The sequence below is a fragment of the Chenopodium quinoa genome, unplaced genomic scaffold (genome assembly GCF_001683475.1).
Source record: "Chenopodium quinoa cultivar QQ74 unplaced genomic scaffold, ASM168347v1, whole genome shotgun sequence".
Taxonomy (NCBI): Eukaryota; Viridiplantae; Streptophyta; class Magnoliopsida; order Caryophyllales; family Amaranthaceae; genus Chenopodium; species Chenopodium quinoa.
Window position 1 is genome coordinate 2,794,920 of NW_018743946.1, and position 20,794 is coordinate 2,815,713.

Below are 20,794 nucleotides of genomic sequence, written 5' to 3' on the forward strand. Positions count from 1 at the left end.
CAACGCCTCGGAAACATTCATTAATAAAATCTTTAATAAAAATTTGTTGATTTATTTAAAAAAATCATTAAAAACATTTTTTTAACGTGATGTTTGTACTATCCCCTAGATTCCATAAACACCCGACAAAAAAGCTAAAATTCGATCATCTCCATCTTTCCTCTGCTTCTCAGCGTTTACTCTCCGCACCTCTATTCCATTCCCACCATTTTCGGGATTCGATTCTCTCTCCTCCATTTTATACTCCCCATTTCATACAAATCCATTTATCCCAATTCCAAAAAAAAACAGGTGAAGGAGGAGAGACAATGGCGGCGTCAGGTGCCGCATCCGCGGTGGTGATAACAGTGGCGATTATTCCACGGTGCAGCAAGCGGTTGATGCTGTCCCACTTGGTAACACGCGTCGCACCATCATTCATCTGTCACCTGGGGTTTACAGACAGCCTGTTTATGTACCCAAGACCAAGAATTTCATCACTTTTGCGGGCTTGTCTCCTCAACAAACTGTTCTTTCTTGGAATAATACTGCCACTAAAATTGAACATCATCAGGTTTTTTTATTTAATATTTTTTTATTTAATTTTAATTTGGGTTTTTTTTTTTTTGAAATTTTTGTGGTTTTTTTTTTTTTTGGTAATTTTTTTGATTAATTTATGAGCAGGCATCAAGGTTGATTGGAACAGGAACATTTGGATGTGGGAGTGTCATTGTTGAAGGGGAGGATTTTATTGCTGAGAATATTACATTTGAGAATTCTGCACCTCAGGTAACAATTTACTGTTTGTTTCTTTTTTTTTAAAAAAAAATAAATAAATTATGAACTTGTATTCTGAGTTTTGTGGAATTAAGCATGTACGAGTATATGATTGAGGGTCAGCTACAATCAAGGATTTAATGACTGAATTAATTCCGTAATTCCAACAGTCAGAAAAGAATAATCCCAACAGACAAAAAGGAATATTTTGTTTAACAAAGAAAGGGAAATAAAATTTCTCCAAAAAGATAACAAGGACCTACGCCCGCGCATCGCATTCCCCGAGGCCCGAGCCCGACCCGAACCGGCCCGGCACGCTCGCGCGCGTGTGTGTGTGGAGTAACACTTAACTCCCACCCACTCAACTAAGTAGTGATAAAGCACTACAATATAAAAACAAGGAAACACCTCACTCCCCAATCAATGTGAGACTTTTTCTCCTCAATTGTTTTTCTCTCTCACTTTGTTTTTCCCCAACACTCTTGTTTTTATATCAAGAACTTCCAACAATCCCCCACAGGTTCGAAAATATGAAAAAGAGAGAAAGGAAAAATGAATTCTGGGCAAAACAAAACAATTGCATAAGTGTCAATGTCTCGCGACTTGAATTAACACATAGTGGACATCAAGCTATGATCCCTTACCTACCAAGTGACCTTCGTCTTGAACTCAATAGGGAGTTAGGGACCCGTCACTTTGAGCCACACAATTGAACATGTATAATATTCTGAAATTTCGCGAATAAAGGTGACGCATTATAGTGGCCATACGTCCACCCTGGATGCTCATAGGTGCTCTAGAGTATAAGCTCACGAAATACTCATAGGAAGCGGCCACACTTCCACACCTAAGTAGGTGAACTCCATCAAGTGTGAGCTACAACACACCTCCAAAAATATGGATATGGGTTCATTAAGAGCCGTATGCTCAACCTCCTTCTCATATGTAGCTAAGCACAAAACAAACATCTAGAGATGGACAAATAAAATAAAAATGTGCTTCCGAATGATACATAATGTTCCCCTTTGAACTCATAGTAAGTAGGAGTTCATTATTTCACTATTCATACAACGGGCTTTAGCCCCATCTCTTCCGATGTTTCCAAAACTAGTTTTTTACATAGGCCTTTAGTTAACGGATCCGCAATGTTCTTTTCGGACTTAACATAGTCCAGTGATATCACCCCTTCAGACAACAAATTTCTGACGGCTTTATGCCTCATACAGATGTGTCTCTTCTTCCCATTATAGGCATGGTTGTGTGCAACAGCAATAGCAGCTTGCGAATCACTATGAAGTGCAACTGAAGGAGCTGGCTTCTCCCATAGTGGAATATCTGCAAGCATGTTCCTCAACCATTCTGCCTCATGACCTGCCAATTCAAGAGCAATAAACTCAGATTCCATAGTAGACATAGCAGTACAAGATTGCTTACAAGATTTCCAGGATACGGCTCCACCCCCAAGGGTGAAGACATAACCACTAGTGGAGTTAACTTCATCATTATCGGATACCCAGTTGGCATCACAAAAACCCTCTAAAACTCCAGGAAATTTGGAGTAGTGCAAACCCCAATCCATAGTACCCTTAAGGTACCTGAGCAACCTCCTTAGAGCAATCCAATGATCACTGCTTTTGGATTATGAGTGTACCTGCTCAACCTACTAACAGAATAAGCAATGTCAGGTCTAGTGTAGTTCATAAGAAACATAACACTACCAATAATTCTAGCATATTCAGACTGATTAACTGGATTACCATTATTTTTCTTTAGGTGGAAACTTGGGTCATAGGGAGTCTTAACTGGATCGACATTAAATGAGTCAAACTTTTTAAGAAGTTTTTCAACAGTGTGACTGATTAAGACAGATGCCATTTGGAGTCCTTTTGATTTTAACTCCCAAAATCACATCTGCCTCACCCATATCTTTCATTTTAAAATTCGAACTCAAAAACTGTTTTGTCTCATTTACACGATCCAAGTTAGTCCCAAAAATCAACATATCATCCACATAAAGACAAATAATTACACAACCATGACTATCATGCTTAAAATAAACACAAGAGTCACCTTCATTAACATGAAAACCATTACCAGTCATAGTTTTATCGAATTTGTCATGCCATTGCTTTGGAGCTTGTTTAAGCCCATACAATGACTTGACTAACTTACAAACCTTTTCCTCTTGTCCTGGAACAACGAACCCTTCAGGTTGGACCATGTAAATCTCCTCATCCAAGTCACCATTCAAAAATGCAGTTTTGACATCCATTTGATGAACAACAAAATAAAAAATGCAAGCAAGAGCAATTAAAGTCCTAATGGTTGCAATTTTAGTAACAGGGGAGTAAGTATCAAAATAATCAATGCCAAACTTTTGAGTAAAACCCCTTACCACTATCCTTGCCTTATACTTGTCTATGGATCCATCGGCCTTTAACTTTTTCCGAAAGATCCATTTACAAGCAATGGGCTTACAACCTCTAGGAAGTTCAACCAATTCCCAAGTGTTATTATTGAGAATTGATTGTAACTCACTATCAATTGCTTCTTTCTAAAAAAAACAGCATCAACTGACCTCATTGCCTCATCATAGGTTCTTGGATCATCTTCCAAAACAAAAATATGCACAAAATCATCATCAATTAAGGAAGATTAAGATAAATAGGAAGTAATAAAATCAGGACCAAAACTGTTTTCCTTTCTTGCCCTTTTGCTTCTCCTTGGCTCCAAAACAGAATCATCGTTAGTAATAGGAGCATTAGCAATAGGTAAACTAACAGAACTACTAGCATGCAATTCACTATCATTAGAAGGAGACATTTTCAAAGGAAAAATGTTCTCAAAGAACTCAGCATCTCTTGCTTCAATGATATGACCACCTGCATAAGAGTTAGCACCTTTAACAAAGAAACGATAAGCTGCACTTTGATAAGCATAGCCAATAAAAATAGCATCAACAGTTTTGGGACCAATTTTATCCCTCTTGAAACTAGGTATGCCTACTTTTGCTAGGCACCCCCACACTTTCAAGTATTTCAGGTTTGGCACTCGACCCTTCCATATTTCGTATGGAGTCTTGTCAAGCTTCTTGTGAGGAACCCTGTTCAAAACATGACAAGCAGAAAGAATAGCCTCCCCCCACATGTTATTAGGAAGCCCAGAACTAATAAGCATAGAATTCATCATATTCTTTAAAGTTCTATTTTTCCTTTCAGCTATACCGTTTTGTTCGGGTGAATAGGGAGCCGTCGTCTCATGAACAATGCCAAGTTGCTCACAAAATGCCTTAAGAGTGTCAGGGCTGTACTCACCACCCCTGTCACTCCTAACCCTCTTGATCTTTTTGTCCAACTGGTTTTCTACCTCAGCTTTATATTTGAGGAACATTTCCTAGAAGATAAACCATGCAAAAACGTGAACAATCATCAACAAAAGTAATATAATACTTTTTACCCCCTCTACTTTCGTGATTATTAAAATCACCTAAGTCACTATGAACAAGTTCTAGTACTTCAGTCTGTCTATCTACTGATTTAAATGGCTTCTTAGTAAATTTGGCTTCAAACACAAACTTGACATTTCGAAAAATCAGTGTTAGAAAAACTTGGAATCAAATTTAAGTGTTTAAGCCTTTTAACAGAATCAATATTAACGTGACCTAATCTAGCATGCCATAAATCAATAGACTCTGCAATATAAGCAGAAGAAGTACTAGCATTCTTATTCATAGTGACAACTTTAACATCAAGAGTAAAAAACCCCCCATTACAAAAGCCCTTCCCCACAAATTCCCCATTGCGAGTAAGAACTAATCTATCAGAATCAAAGGAGAGGTTCAGTCCACCTTTCATGAGCAAACTGCCAGAAATTAAATTCCTGCGCATTTCTGGAATATGCAAAACATAAGTGAGAGTAAGCAATTTTCCAGAAGTGAGAGTGAGAACAATCTTCCCTTTGCCTTGGATAGAAGCAGAAACTGAGTTGTCCATGAAGACATTTTCACCTTTAACCCCTGTCATAGGTAGTGAACATGTCCTTGTTGGCGCAGATGTGCCTGGTAGCTCCAGTGTCAACAATCCACTCAGCAGCATTACCTGTAAAGTTAGCTTCTAAAACAACAGCAACAATAACGTCAGAATCCTCAATAAGATTTGCTTGACTTTGCCCATTCTTCTTCTTGACCCTGCAATCTTTAGCCCTGTGACCAGTCAAACCACACTCATAACAGATTCCCTTAAACTTGTACTTCTGAATTTTCCCATTAGGCTTAAGGTTACTGTTTTTGGCTTTGGACTGGTTGTTTGATTTGGGTTCAACAAGGTTGGCTTTGGCAGAAGAAGAGGAAGGAAAAATAGAAGGGGTTTTGTCTTTGATACGGTTTTCCTCCTCGATTTTGAGGTGGGCAGCAAGTTCCTCTAAGGTTAGGTCTTTCTTTTTGTGCATGAGTTGGTTACGAAAATCCTTCCAAGAGGGAGGGAGTTTCTCAATCAGAACAATAGCAAGGGTAGTATCACAAATAGACAGACCTTCAGCAGCCATATTAATACAAACACTCTCATAAGTATGAATCTGATCAATAATAGGCTTATCATCAACAACTTGAAAACTTAACCACTTACTAACACAATAACGTTTAGTACCAGCATCATCAGTTCCATATTTTTTCTCTAAAGCATCCCAAATATCCTTAGCATGATAAAAACCCATATAAATATCCAACAGACTATTCGACATATAATGCAACAACATGCCCTTACAGGTTCTATCATCCTTAGCAAACTTAACATCACTTTCAGACAAATTATCCTTATCATCAGGTTCAACAATATCATCAAAAACATATGCAACATCAATTTGCTCCAAATAAAAACGCATCCTAACAGCCCAACGTTTATAATTCTTTCCATCAAGAGGTTCTAACTTAGACATATCAGGAATCAGAAACTTGGAAGCCATATTCGTCTTTTAGATTGTTATACTAATAAGCAACACAACACAATCAGTCTTCTCTCTTCTCTAAAATTATCTAAACACATGTTCTCCTCGTTCTGTTTTCTGGGCAAGTATTCTGAGTTCCAGTCGGGTTTGTGAGTGCACATAAACTCCGGCGCCGTGCTTATCCTGGAGGGCGACCGCAACTGTCTACTGCACCGGGAGGTAGCGCGGAATCGTCTTTTAGGTCAGTGGTTCTCCACGACGCGGCTATTGTCAGTTTGGTTCACGCATCAAGAGATAAGTTAATTATGTTTTATTGCTTATTAGTATAACAGGATGTGTTTATATTTTGTCAAAGTTGAGCTTGCTGAATTGTACATGTATTTGGTTATAAAATGTGAACTTGGAAGAAAAAGAGGAATGAATGTGTTTGAGGTAGAGGTACATGAAATTTATTCAAGGTGAAATACTTTGTGTGTTTTTTTGGATGTTTGTTGTAGGGATCAGGACAAGCGGTGGCGCTTAGGGTGACTGCGGATCGTTGTGCATTTTACAATTGCAGGTTCCTAGGGTGGCAGGTATAGAACACTCTTATTGTTAGAACTGATAAATGTATCTGTAACAATCACTGTTAGTTGATCAAGATGTTATGTCCTTCTCAGAATCTGAAGCTGCAATTATGGTATCGATGGTTCTGTGTTTGTTAGCAACTTAGCATTGTACTACAATGCATTCTAACTATTTAGTGTGATAGCGAATTAAAGAAATGTTGCTCTGCCTATGCTAGCATGTGCTTGAATGCTGTCCTAGTATAAAAAAGTAATCAATTTGATAGCCAAAATTAATAAAGGTCGCTTATCAAATGTGTGCATATTGGTTGCTGTACTGTAGGAATAATCTCAGGAATTCATTCAATTCTACCTCTACTATGTTTATGCTTTTGTAATCAAGGGTCTGTAGAGTTAATACATATTCCATAGGGTTGCAAGACTGAGACTTTTGATAAAAAAAAAAAATAAAGAAAAAAAAAAAAAAAGAAGAGAGCTTTGCATGAAGTTTAGCCAATTGGTAGATTACTGGTCAAGGATACTAAAGATTGTTTCCCCTTTATATAATGGAGTTTTGTTAGAGGCACCAGGTCTGTGCCTTGTAATGGATGCTAGGGTGTGCTTCCTAATACTGATGTAGGGTTAGGGTCACATGAGGCATAGCTGATGAAGTTACTAATTACTTTCTCGGTTCATTGATGATGCCAACTCACTTTATATGATATTTGAAGAATTTATGATGAGACTAGCCAAGTTATTTTTCTTTAAATCTATGCATTCAAAGTTAGTATATGACTAATTGACTAGTGCAATGTCCAATTTCTGTGATGATGAAAGAATGGAACATATTTTTCTTTGGTTAATCATATGTACTTAAGCCCTTAAGGATGTTCAAGGTGGACTATGGATTGAAGATCATTCTAATTAGTATTTTTGCTTCTGAAAATTAGTTTACGTTATCCTTAATTTTGGTTACTTGAAAATACCCATGAAAAATTTATTGCCCTTTTGTGCTTTGTTATCAGGATACTTTGTATTTGCATCATGGGAAGCAGTATTTAAGAGACTGTTATGTTGAAGGAAGTGTAGACTTTATCTTTGGGAATAGTACTGCCTTATTGGAGCATTGCCATATTCACTGCAAGTCAGAAGGTTTTATAACTGCACAAAGCAGGAAGTCATCTCAAGAGACCACTGGTTATGTTTTTCTAAGGTAAACGAGAGGCTTCTTTTAAGTTCATCTGCTTTTCAAATCTGTGTTACACATTGAGATATTAAATAAACATTAATCAAACATTCTTGTCTTGGGTTGAGGTGCATATATCTTCATTTTGTGGCTAGAGCTGATTTATTTTGGCATCTATTTCTTTCAGATTTTTGCATCTCTTTGAAACCCAATTTTAAACCATTGATTAGTCAGATTTATTATTTGGACTTTTGTAAGTCTTGTTGAAAATTAGAATTGTAGTGCGAGGAGAGATTTACTTGTCACTGGGTGATGTAGGATTTACTTTTATTGCTGATACATGTTTGCCTTTTGCTTTTAATGGTAACTATTTTTCTCCCTTGTTCTTTGCTACTTCCTCCGTTTCTTTTAGTTGACTCGTTTCTTTAGTCACGTTTGCCAACACTCAACTTCAACCATTCATATCTTTAATTACCGATAAGCAAAAATTATGAAAATTTGATATTTTGAAAAAATAATCATGACGAATCTAACAAGATCCCACTTGACTATATTTTTCATTATGTATAAACCATAAAAGCTCCATGAAAATGAAAATTGTACTCCATGTGGATAAAAGCTCCATGATTTCAATCCAAAATGAAGTGTCAAGGATTTTCTATGTATGCATGAGTTTCCAAAATCTGAGTAAAATGAAGGGTCTAACTATCTGAGTAACATACTATATAACAATGAAACGTTGCTACTTTAGGCACATGAAATAGTTTGTGAAACGTTTTAGGCAATGTTTCTCTCATTCATTGGAGAAATAGTTTCATAAACATTAGACAATATACATTCCAACATATATCCATGAACTGAACCCATATTTCAGTTTCCAGTTTCCAGTTTCCAGTTTCCCTGGTTCGAAGAAAAATGTTGTAGTCCAGTTGTTAAAAGTAGAAATGAAATTTAATGACAACATATTTTGAATGGGCTACTCACCCTGAACAATATATTGGAGCTGAGGCTTGAAATTTCAATCCAGTTGCTTCAGTTCCCTGCTTAAAATATAATATCAATGATGGTTCTAATTATTGCAACATACTGGTTTATCTCTTATAAGTTTTGCACCATCAAGCTTAACATCACCATCCTGTATATTTTTATAAAAGCGACAGTTTGCAACTTTCTTTTTTTCAGATGTGTGATCACTGGCAATGGGAAGGCATCATACGCATATCTTGGACGGCCATGGGGACCTTTTGGAAGGGTGGTTTATGCCTACACTTACATGGACCAGTGTGTTAGGCATGAGGGTTGGCATAATTGGGGAAAGTGTGAGAATGAAAGAAGTGCTTGCTTTTATGAGTACAGGTATGTCTACTTGCTACATTTATGAGCCTCTGTTTTATACAGATGATAATCTCTTCATATACTTTTATATGGACATTTAGTGAAGTTCATGGGCAAGCTAAGATAGATTTTTACCTTAGTCTAGTTTGTTCAGATACTTAATTCCACTTTTCATTTGACAAGTATGGCTGGAGCTCTTTTATTGTAGTTCTAGCAAAATTTACAAGCTGTGATTATGAATCAAAATTCTGGTTCTGCTACCATAAATTCCCAAACTGTGATGAATGGCATAAGAACCGACAATTTCTTACATAAACTTAGCATTAACAAGATGATATCATTAGTGGCACCATAAAACTCCCTCTTGTCTTCAAATTTTTTCTAGGCGACTCAATTAGTAGGGGGATCATTTATAAGAACTCAACACCTTAACTTATGATCTTCGTGGATATTATTAAGTTTAATACGGGACAAAGTTTGTTTTGCTAAATTAAGAAAGTAGACTGTTTAATTTGAGACATTTTACCATAGAAATGTGGCCTATTATTCAGGGATAGTGGAAGTAAGGGTCTGTTCTGATTTACTGAACTGAATTGTTTATGAGAGAAGGAAATTAGGAACTAAACTGAATTGAAATTAAGCTGAAGAGAACAGGTACTAAGTCTAAGTTTTTTGCTTAAAAAAAAAAACCTTTAATATTCAAATTGGACTAGTGCTTGACCTTTGAAGTTGTAGCCATAGAAGAAGAAACAGTTCCTGATCAAGAATGTGAATTTGCTTGGAATTTACAACTTGTAGGGTTTGCACCTTCTATTATTGGTGGTTTAATTTATACCAAAATACAAATGTCCAAGAGAGAAACTTTTCATTAGTACTTTCAAATAGAACTAATTTTTGGGTGGAAATTTACTAGAGACTAGGAAACCTTTTGTTTGAAATTTGATGCTCCCTCTGATATATGTTGATACTAACGAACAATTTGACATGTTTGTGCATGACAAAGATGTTTCGGACCGGGATGTTGTCAATCAAAGCGGATTGGGTGGGCAAGAGAATTGATGGATGATGAAGCAATGCAATTTCTTGTCCATTCTTACGTGGATCCTGATCCACAAAGGTCGTGGTTAGCCCAGAGAATGGGCATAAGGATACCTTACTCTGCTTAAAGGCGCCTTATTCGCAGTATATATATATTTGGATTGGTGTTATCAGATGAATATATTGGAGGCCCTTGTGAATGAAGTTACTGGATTACTGGGTGGGGAATTTTCAGGAAATAGCTTCTGTAAAGCAGCTGTAGAAGTTGCCCTGTAATATAATGATGATCTGCAGTAGTAGTCATCTGGAATGCAAATAATGTGAACTGAAGTTGTGCCCCTATGAGAAATAGCAAATATATAAAATAAAATATAAAAGCTAATCCCTCTATTTTTATAAGTGTTTTATTTTGATTGGCATATATACCCAAAGCAAAACTTTGACAAATAAATAATCTATCTTACGATACCTTAGTTTCTCAAGTCTTACTCATTTTTCGTTTTATCTGTTTTCTAAAGGCCGTGTTTGGTAATTGTTTTTTCAATGGCTTTTTGGTTAGCTTTTGGTTTTTTTTAGGTGGTCAAACAGCCAAAAAATGTGTTTGGTAATTGGCTTTTTAGTTAGCGAAAAAGCTGGTTTTTAGGCCAAAATGAAAAAGCTGCTTTGAGTAGCTTTTTTGTTGGCTTTTGGCTTGTTGGCCCACAAATTATCTAATAAACAGCCAACAACCAACAATTAATTTACCAAACACTTTGGCCTTGTTTGGCAAATGGCTGTTGGCGGTTGGCTGTTGGTTAGTTCACTTGGCTTGTTTGACCAGCTGGAATGTTTGGCTGTTTATAATGGCTTTTGAAATTGGCTGTTTAAGCTGACTGTTTATAAAAGTGTTTGGTAAATTAATTATTGGTTGTTGGCTGTCTATTAGGTAATTTGTGGGCCAACAAGCCAAAAGCCAACAAAAAAAAGCTACTCAAAGCAGCTTTTTCATTTTGGCTTAAAAGGCAGCTTTTTCGCTAACTAAAAAACCAATTACCAAACACATTTTTTGGCTGTTTGACCACCTAAAAAAACTAAAAGCCAAAAGCTAACCAAAAAGCCATTAAAAAGCCAATTACCAAACATGGCCTTAATAAACAGCCAGGTTAAACAGCCATTATAAACAGCCAAACATTCTAACTGGTCAAACAAGCCAAGTTAACCAGCCAACCGCCAACAACCATTTGCCAAACAAGGCCAAAATCTACTCGCTTTTAGTGTATTCCTTTTATGATAGCGTTTTATTCATTTTTATCGTCCACAAACCTACTTTGTGGTGTCTAAATTTATTTAATAGATTTCTTAATCTCTATCTCTCTTCTTTGATACGAAGTACAAAAATACTCACATGTATGGTCTTCATTTTCACTTAACTTTGATTTGCGTAGCTATAGTCCTACATTAACTAAAACTAAGGGCCTGTTCCGATTGACTGAACTCAGCTGAACTGAACTGAGCTGAACTGAACTGAACTGAACTTATTAATTAGTGATTTTTAACTACAGATTAGTGATCTTTGATTATTTATTGATTATTTATTACTATACATATGTGTATATACAAATGTACATATTAATAATAATAATAATAATAATAATAATAATTATAATAATAATATTATTATTATTATTATTATTATTATTATTGATGATTATTATTATTATTATTTATTGATTATTATTATTATTATTATTATTATTATTATCATTATTATTATTATTATCATTATTATTATTATTATTATTATTATTATTATTGTTGTTGTTGTTGTTGTTATTATTATTATTATTGATGATTATTATTATTATTATTTATTACTTATTGATTATTATTATTATTATTATTGTTGTTGTTGTTGTTGTTGTTGTTGAATAACATTAGACATAAATTAAGAGCAGAACTGAACTGAATTGAACTGAACTGAGCTGAGCTGAACTGAACTGAACTGAATTTCAACGGAAGAGAACAGGCCCTAATACTCAACAAAATGGAGGTAGTATTAATTATGAGTATAAAATTTGATACTAGAAAACTATATGGATCTTGCTAACGAACACCCTCGGGGTGTTAGATTAACATTTAAAATCTTAAAGTGGTATTAATTTGGGAAAGTATGACGAAATCACGCGTCGATCAGTGTTATTAATGTTAATTTTAATTAATTTTTCTACTTTTAACTATCTTATCCAACGCCCCCGGAGCATTCGTTAGTATTTTCTAAATTATATATTGCAATGATAGCATTTATTACATGACTGTGTTTACTGTGTATGAATATGAAACACCACAGAAACCGGTAAAAAAATGAGTTTGTGAATAGTGTTACAATCAAATTTAAATTTTACTAACCTCATAACATTTGTAAAAAATGATTTTGTAAAATAGTGTTACACAAAGTTTTAGGAGAATTAAGGTGGGGACCAAATGGGAAATTTTATATATAAAGTGTATTTTTTTAGGAAAATGCTATACATAGTCTTATAAGCATTAAATTTACGCTTCAAAATCGTAAAAAGTTAAGAAATCATAAAAATATAAACGCTAATAACACTGATTTACGTGTGTTTTTGTCATGAATTCGTAACTTTATACAATTTTCAAAAATGTATTTATGCTTATATATAGCCCTTAGGGCTACATATAGCATTACTCATTTTTTTATAGGAATAATATAAAGTGTATTTAGTGTTGATATATTTAATTGTAAATTGGAGAGAGAAATAATAATAATAATAATAATAATAATAATAATAATAATAATAATAATAATAATAATAATAATAATAATAATAATAATAATAATAATAAAAGTGTTAGTGGGGTTAGTAAGAAGAGATGGTTATATACACCCGAGTGCACCGTACACCTATGAGTATTTTATTCTCATTTTGATGATTATTGTCCATTAATCATCAATAAAGAGCAAGCACTAACCTTGGGTTAGTTTTGTACACGGTACACTCGGGTGTATATAACAAATTCTAATTAATAGAAGGAAGAAATAATAAATATTAGTAAGCCCTTATCAAATTCCAAAAGTTTAAGCTGATGGTTAAGGACCAGAAATATGTTTTATACTCTAGGATGGACATTCACTTCGTTCGTGAGAAAATTCAACGGGGCGAAGTTTGTGTTCTACATGTACCTTCCCCATACCAGATTGCATACATTTTCACGAAGGGTTTGCCTAAGGTTTTATTGATGATTTTCGGGACAGTCTCAACGTTTGCGGTCCTCCCGTTTCGACTGCGGGGGTGTGTTAAATTATGTAAATAGTCTAGTATATAATTAGTTTGTAATTACTAATGTAGCTTTAACCCTAACCCTAGTGTACGCTTGCATTATATATTGATGTTTAATCAATGAGAAAAATACAACAAATATTCTCTCAGACACACAGTTTAGGAAAATTATAAGTGGATGTGGATCCATTTAAAATATTTGTTTATAGTATAAATAATTCTCTTCTGTATTTTTATATTGCAAGAAAACAAGTGAGGGGGTGTAGGGGACTTGGGGGTAGTGAGGGGAGAGAAAATGTGGGATTTAATTGGATTTTGAGTAAGGGTAGTGTTATTTTATTGTTTTACAAAAACTTGTGGGTCGAAAGTGAGTATTGTAAAATATTTTTTATTAGTACTCTCACTTCATATTACCTTTGTTTTTTTTAGTTGACAATTTTTTACTTTAGTATTATTCACTCACTCCCTTTTGATCGTGTTCTGTGCTTTATACGTAATAAAAATATAGTCACGTGGGATCTTGTTAGATTTATCGCGACATATATTTGCAGAATATCAACTTTTTATAATTTTTTTTATCGGTAATTTAAGATATTAATGGTTGAAATTGTGCTTGGCAAACATGACTATAATGTGTCAGTTAAAAAGAAACGGAAGAAGTATTTAGTAACGTATCAAGTATTTTGGGACGGACGAAAATGAGAACTGTATCAATTATTTTGTGACGGAGGGAGTAGGAAAGTGTTGCCATTATTTTGAAACGGATGAAAAAAAAATTGTTGTGATTATTATGAAATGGTGGGAGTGTGTAATTGTCATAAATTTTTTCAATAATGAAATTAAAGATATTAAGCAATTAAAAAAAACCTTTATATAATATGATAAAGGATGTTAGAACTTATTTATTCTAATCGGATATGATAAGTAAAAATAGGGTGAACTAGGTTTGTTTTGTTCAGCTTAATTTCAATTCTGTTCAGTTTAGTTCAGATCCAATCAATTCAGATAAGTTCAATTTTAAATTTCCTTCTCTCATAAACAATTCATTTCAGCTCTATTCAGTTTAGTTTAGTTCAGTTCATTTTAGCCCTAATCAGTTCAGTTGTATGTGATAAATCGTAACAAACCCTAAAAATAACCAAAGTATTTGGGTGATATATAAAAGGAAAAATTGCCCGGAATAATCCCACCTTTGGGCCGTCCGCCCAAAATAATCTCACCTTTGGATTATTTTTTAATAATCCGACCTTTAATAACAATCTTCTTTAAATGGTCCCAGGTGACTTGTAACCGGTTGAGTAGGTATTTTTTTTTAAAGTTTAATTTACACTTGTCGTCACTTGATTGGTTTAAAATAAAAAATAAAAAGAGAAAATTTAATTAAAAAAATAAAACACCACCACCACCTACCTTAGCCACGCCACATCAGCCACCACCACCAACCAAACCCAAAACCTGGAACTACCATCTCAGACAAACCTAAAACCACTGCCACCTGACCGCACCGACCAGAATCCCACCACAGCCAACCCAACCTCAAACCACCTTCGAAAAATCGATTCCCCGTAAACCAAGACCATTCGAAAACCACCAAACCAAATCTCAGGAAACGGTTGGTGTTTTGGGTAATTTTACCCCGCCACGTGGTCCAATCAGAGGATGACACGTGTCAGCCTCAGGATGGCCCAAAGTGGACCAATCCCTACTTGACACGTGTCACTCCAGAAATTAAGGGAAAAAGGCGGCCTTCGGGCCCAAATCCCGAGAAAGCCGCAAAGCGGCGCAGCCCACCAATGATTAGGTTTCAGTGACCTAATCAGGGGCACAAATCCAAAAGACCCTATAAATAGGGAGATGTCCCTCTTTTTGAGGGCACGTTTTACCATTTATTACACACTTGACTCTTTGATAGAGACATCCTGAGATTGGAATCCGAGCAGATACCCACCTAAATTTTCGCACCTTTTTTCTCCCTTCAAGTTTCTAACTTGTGCGTCGGAGGCGGAGCACCACCCAACTGGTGTCTCCGTTTGTTTTTCAAGTACAGCTCACTCCGGATCAGTCTTCGTGTTGTAACTCTCCCGAGGGACAAAAACACCCAAAACATTTGGCACCGTCTGTGGGGAGAGTACCTCGAAGATGGTTCAAGAGTCTGTACCACCCCCTAACCGTCTGGGCGAAGACCCAGAAGTCTTTACAAACCATGAGGATGAAGATCCTCAAGTCGAAACCTTTACAGCCGAAGACGGCTCCCTCAGAATCAAGCGCATCCGGCCCAGAGAGACTCTGGAGCGGGGTGCCTCCCAGGCAGGTCCAAGCCGACCCTCTGGACAGCCGGAAGGGAAAACCCAAACGGCCACTAGATCAGCCCCTGTCACTCGAGACGAACTCATGAGATTCATGACAAGTTTCAAGGGTGAAATTAAAGAGCTGATCACCCAAAGCCGGGCTGGCCCTAGTAAAGGTCAGTCGGCGAAGAAGACTCCTCCAGAGAAGGGGAAGTCAGTCAGAAACCGACAGCCCACTCCTCATCCAAAGGAGAAGGTAGCTGGGACCATTGATTGGTCAAAAATTCTCCTTCCTAAAAGGAACAACAACAACACCCGTCGGACTCAGCAGCCGGTGGGAAGCAAAAAATCAACTCTTGATGCCCGGGAGATCATAAACCGGAAGAGAAACCAATCGCTGTCTGAGTCGGCTTCAACGTCGAACTTTCCAGACAGCTTCAACAACATTTCCGCAGGGAGCGCACCCTCCTTGCATGAAAGCCAGACAGGCGGTAATACCGTCCATTCTGGCCCTCACATGATTGGAGTTGTACCGTATGTGCCTACTCAGGCTTACGGACAGTATCCCCCTCACTTCATGCAGCCGACCCTCTTTGGAGGTCAGGCGGCATATCCAAATGTCCAGCCATTGGACTGGCAGCTTCGTTTGCTGCGCCTGGGTGAACAGCCTTCTGCGTTCACCCGGGAGATAACCGAGGCGGCTCAGCCGGCCAAGGTAAAGAATGTATTGGTTGGTACCTATGACGGTACCACCAATCCGGAAGACCACCTCATGGCTTACACCAACCTCATGTATCTGCAGGGGTTGGATGATGCCACTTGGTGTCGGTGCTTCCCGGCTACATTGAAGGGCATTGCCCAACAATGGTTTGGCAACTTGCCGGTCGGGTCCATCGACAGTTTCAGGAAGCTCGCCTTCCTGTTTGCTTCCAACTTCTCAATGAACATTCCTGCTAAGAAAACAAGCCTTGATTTTGAGCACTGTTAAGCAGGGAGAGAGAGAAGGGCTGCGCTCATATGTCAGGCGATTCAATATGATTAGAATTCGAATTCAGGGACTGTCTGATGAGGTAGCTTTTACAGACTTTTTCAAGGGTCTGAGAGACGAGTCGGCCTTTAAGTTCGACTTAGTCAGAAAAGGGGCTTTCACCTTACAGGCGGCCCTGAGGGAGGCGGGAAGTTACATTCAAGCTACCGACCTCTGCTCGCCTGGTAACCAGTCGGACTCCAAGAAGTCCGACAAACCGAAAGACAGCCGGTCTGCTCAGCCAGCCAAAAATAAAGAAGAGAGCAAGAAAAGAAAAGAAATCTGGGCGATTAATGATTATGATCAGCCGTCTCAGAAGAAAAAGAAAGAATTTAAACCGTACGTCCCCAAGTACGAGTTTAATAAAGACTGCAACTCCATCCTCATGGAGGTAAAGGACCGACTGTCCTTTGAGAAGCCGAATCCTATGAAGAGTTATGTCCAGTCAAGGAACAAAAATAAATTCTGTCAGTTCCATGAGGAGGTCGGCCATGATACCAACGACTGCTTCAGTCTTCAGCGGGCGTTGGACCGTCTGGCTGACAAAGGGTTGTTGAAGTCCTACATTTCCAAGTCCCCAGATGGGGTAAAAAAGAAAAACAAGGGTCAGTCCTCCAAGACTACCCCCCAGCCTGCTAGTAGCTCGGATACCGACAGGGAGTCGGTCTACACAATAGCAGGCGGGTTCTCTTGTGGTGGCCCTACCATCCGGGGCACCAAGAGCCATCTTCGAAAGATGGACAAGGATGATGATGAGCAGGCGTCTGCAAGCACCTCCTTCCCAGACGTCTTGATCACTGAGAAGGACAGGGGCAGCGTCCGCCGTCCGCATGGTGACCCGGTTGTCATTGGATGTAAGGTTGCCAACCAGCTGGTTGGACGGATCCTTATTGACACCGGCTGCTCATCAGACATCATCAGCCTCCGGTGCCTGCAAAAGCTGAAATACAATGTCAGCAACATGCATCTGGTCACCCACCCCTTGGTTGGTTTTGGGGGTGGGATGGTCTACCCAGCCGGAAGAATTGACTTACCCATCCGGCTGGGGGAGAAAGGTCAGGGACGACATATTGTTGTCAGATTCTTGGTCGTTGAGGAGTTGACCGCCTACAACATTATCCTTGGCCGGCCAACCCTCAACATAGCCAAGGCAGTAATCATCCCGTCTCTGATGCTCATCAAATATGAGAGGGATGACGGCTCTGTTGGTTCTCGGAATGGGGATCAGAAGACGGCCCGGGAGTGCTATCTCTCAGCCGTCAGGGACACTGTGGCCCCCGGCGGTCAGGAACCAATTGACCTTGACAATGTCAAGGATGCCGATCCAGCACTTGCCCCACCAGCAGCCGGAAAGAAAAGAAAGGCACCTCTGCTGGTGGAGATGAAGAAGAAGAAAAAATAGCAATCACTGACCGGTGAACGGTCAGATGAGCTCCGTCCCCAACCGGCTGGTGAAAGCATTGATCTCGTTCTGGATGGCAGCCGTCCGGAACGTACTGTAAAGGTTGGGACGGTCGCTCATGCTACTTTGGGTGCAGACTTGCACCTTCTGCTGAAGGAATTCAAAGACATTTTTGCCTTTGAAGTGCAAGAGATGCCAGGCGTCATCCCGGATCTTGTTGTCCACAAGCTCGCCGTGGATCCTAAAAAGAAGCCCATCCGGCAAAAGAAAAGAAACCACGGTTAGGAAAGAAGTCAGGCGGCAGCTGCCGAAGTCAAAAAGCTGCTAGACGCCAAGTTCATCCGGCCTTGTAATTTTCCCGACTGGGTGGCCAATGTGGTCCTTGTTAAGAAACCGAATGGGACCTGGCGCATGTGTGTTGATTACACAGACCTCAACAAGGCGTGTCCAAAGGACAGTTACCCGCTTCCAAAGATCGACAGTCTGGTCGATTCTACAGCCGGTCACGCCTTGATTAGCTTCATTGATGCCTACTCCAGCTTCCATCAGATACCCCTGTGGAAGAAAGATCAAGAGAAGACGACCTTCGTCACTGATCAGGGGTTATTCTGTTATACTGTGATGCCGTTTGGCTTGAAAAATGCGCCTGCCACTTTCCAACGGATGATTAATACGGTCTTCATTAATCAGATTTGGAGGAATGTGGAGGCGTACATTGATGATATGATAGTCAAATCCAAGCTCCAGACGGATCACCTTGCTGATCTCCGAGAAACATTCACCACCCTCAGGCGACATAAGGTTATGTTAAATCCTAAGAAATGCGTCTTTGGTGTTGAGTCTGGGAAGTTTCTCGGATTCCTGATTGATCAAAGGGGGATAGAGGCTAACCCTGAAAAGATACAGGCGGTGATAGACATGAAGCCACCCCGTTCTGTCAGGGAAGTGCAGAGACTCACCGGCTGTCTGGCCGCCTTGGGGAGGTTCCTCAGCCGGTCAGGCGACAAGTGCCTCTACTTCTTCCAAGCAATCAGGAAGAAGACCAGATTTGAATGGGGGGATGATGCTGAGGCGGCATTCCAGAGGTTGAAAGAGCATTTATATTCTCTACCTAGGTTGGTCAGTCCTTTACCTAGGGAGATGTTGTACATGTATTTAGCCGTCTCAGATCATGCCCTCAGTGTCGTTCTCCTTGCTGAGCGAGACGGCGTGCAGCTCCCGGTTTACTTCATTAGCCATGTTCTTAAAAATGCTGAACTCCGGTACCCCATGGTTGAAAAATTTGGCCTTTCTTTGTATATGGCTTTCAAAAAACTGAAGCCCTACTTTTTGGCACATCCGGTGGTGATTTACACCGACCAGCCACTCAAGCGGCCAATGTCTACCTTGGACTCATCCGGGAGAATGTTGAAATGGGCTATTGAAATGCAAAGTCTTGAAATCACTTACGAACCAAGAAAGGCAGTGAAAGGTCAGGCGTTTACCGACTTCATTGTTGAAATGACCCGTCCGGTGGCTCCGGATAATCTTGATCAGGTTTGGAAAGTGTATGTAGACGGGAGCTCTACAAAGAATGGTTGTGGTGCAGGCGTAATCTACGAGTCTCCTGAAGGGAACAGATTTGAGTATGCGCTACGCTTCAAATTTCAAGCCTCTAACAATGAGGCGGAATATGATGCCCTGCTAGCCGGCATTCGCATGTGTAAGGCGGCAGGGGCCATGAAAATTGACGCCTACTCTGATTCTCAATTGGTTGTTAGCCAGTATGAGGGAAGCTACAAGGATACTCATCCGGCTATGATTAAATATCTTCAGGCAGTCAAAGAAGAGACCAAGGCACTTGAGAAATTCCGGCTGAGTCAAGTGCCTAGGCCGGAAAACAATCAGGCGGATGCACTGTCAAAACTGGCGTCTTCCGCCTGCCATGATACGCCTCGGTCAGTCTTTTGGGAAGTTCTTGAAAAGAGAAGCATCTATGAGGATCCCATTGGAATTCTGGACCGAAGCTCTACCTAGATGGATGGCATCCGGGCCTACCTCTCAGACGGTACACTTCCTGATTCGCCACAGGAAGCAGCCGTCCTGAAAAAGCGAGTTGCAAGCTTCGAGTTGAAAAATGGAGAACTCTTCAAGGCAGGGTTTCTAAAGCCTTTGTTGAAGTGTGTCACCCCAGAAAAGGGGAAAGAAGTTCTCGAAGACTTGCATTCGAGATTCTGCGCCTCCCACATAGACGGCAAGTCCCTAGCCTTCAGAGTCAGGCGGCATTATTTTTGGCCTACTCTTGAGGCAGACGCCAAGGAGTTGGTAAAGAAATGTGACAAGTGCCAAAAATTTGGCAAACTCATTCACCGTCCGGCTACTAATCTGACGGCCATCCACAGCCTAATCTCGTTTGCAAAATGGGGCATGGACATTCTAGGTCCTTACACGCCTGCTCCAGGCGGAAAGCGTTACATCTTGGTGGCTGTGGATTATTTCACCAAGTGGGTAGAAGTTGAGGCGGTTAAAAATATCAAAACCTCAGACGTGATTTCCTTCATCTGGAAAAACATTATCACCCGGTATGGGGTACCTATGTCTATGGTGTTTGATAATGGTCCTCAATTTGAGACGCCTCAGCTAAAAACTTGGTTGGGAGATCAGGGGATCTCAAGCTATTTTGCATCTGTTGGCCGGCCCCAAGCAAACGGCCAAGTTGAAGCCTTCAACATACTCATCTCAGACGGCATTAAGAAGAAAATAGAAAGAGCCGGTGGCTTATGGGCAGAAGAGTTAATCCATGTCCTATGGGCCATCCGGACAACAGCAAGGGGGGCAACCGGTGAAACCCCATTTCTCATGTTTTACGGTGCTGAAGCCGTCTTGCCCATTGAACATTACGAGCCGACTCTCATAGTCATGCTATATGATGAAGAGGCAAACTGGGAAGCAATGCGCCTGGCATTAGACTCACTCCCGGAGCGCAGGGGCAATGCCGCCTTGCGTCATGAGATTTACC

At 39.3% G+C, this 20,794-nt stretch overlaps 1 protein-coding gene across 1 annotated transcript; it reads left to right on the plus strand.

The window, feature by feature from the left end:
- Positions 1–295: 295 nt before the first annotated feature.
- Positions 296–10,208, plus strand: LOC110688994 (pectinesterase 31-like; the record flags this gene model as incomplete). Its single annotated transcript, XM_021865739.1, has 6 exons — positions 296–553; positions 664–768; positions 6,195–6,272; positions 7,268–7,455; positions 8,611–8,784; positions 9,767–10,208. Coding segments are annotated over 6 exons (966 nt in total), but the record flags the coding sequence as incomplete, so codon positions are not given.
- Between the last annotated feature and the right edge of the window lie 10,586 nt (positions 10,209–20,794).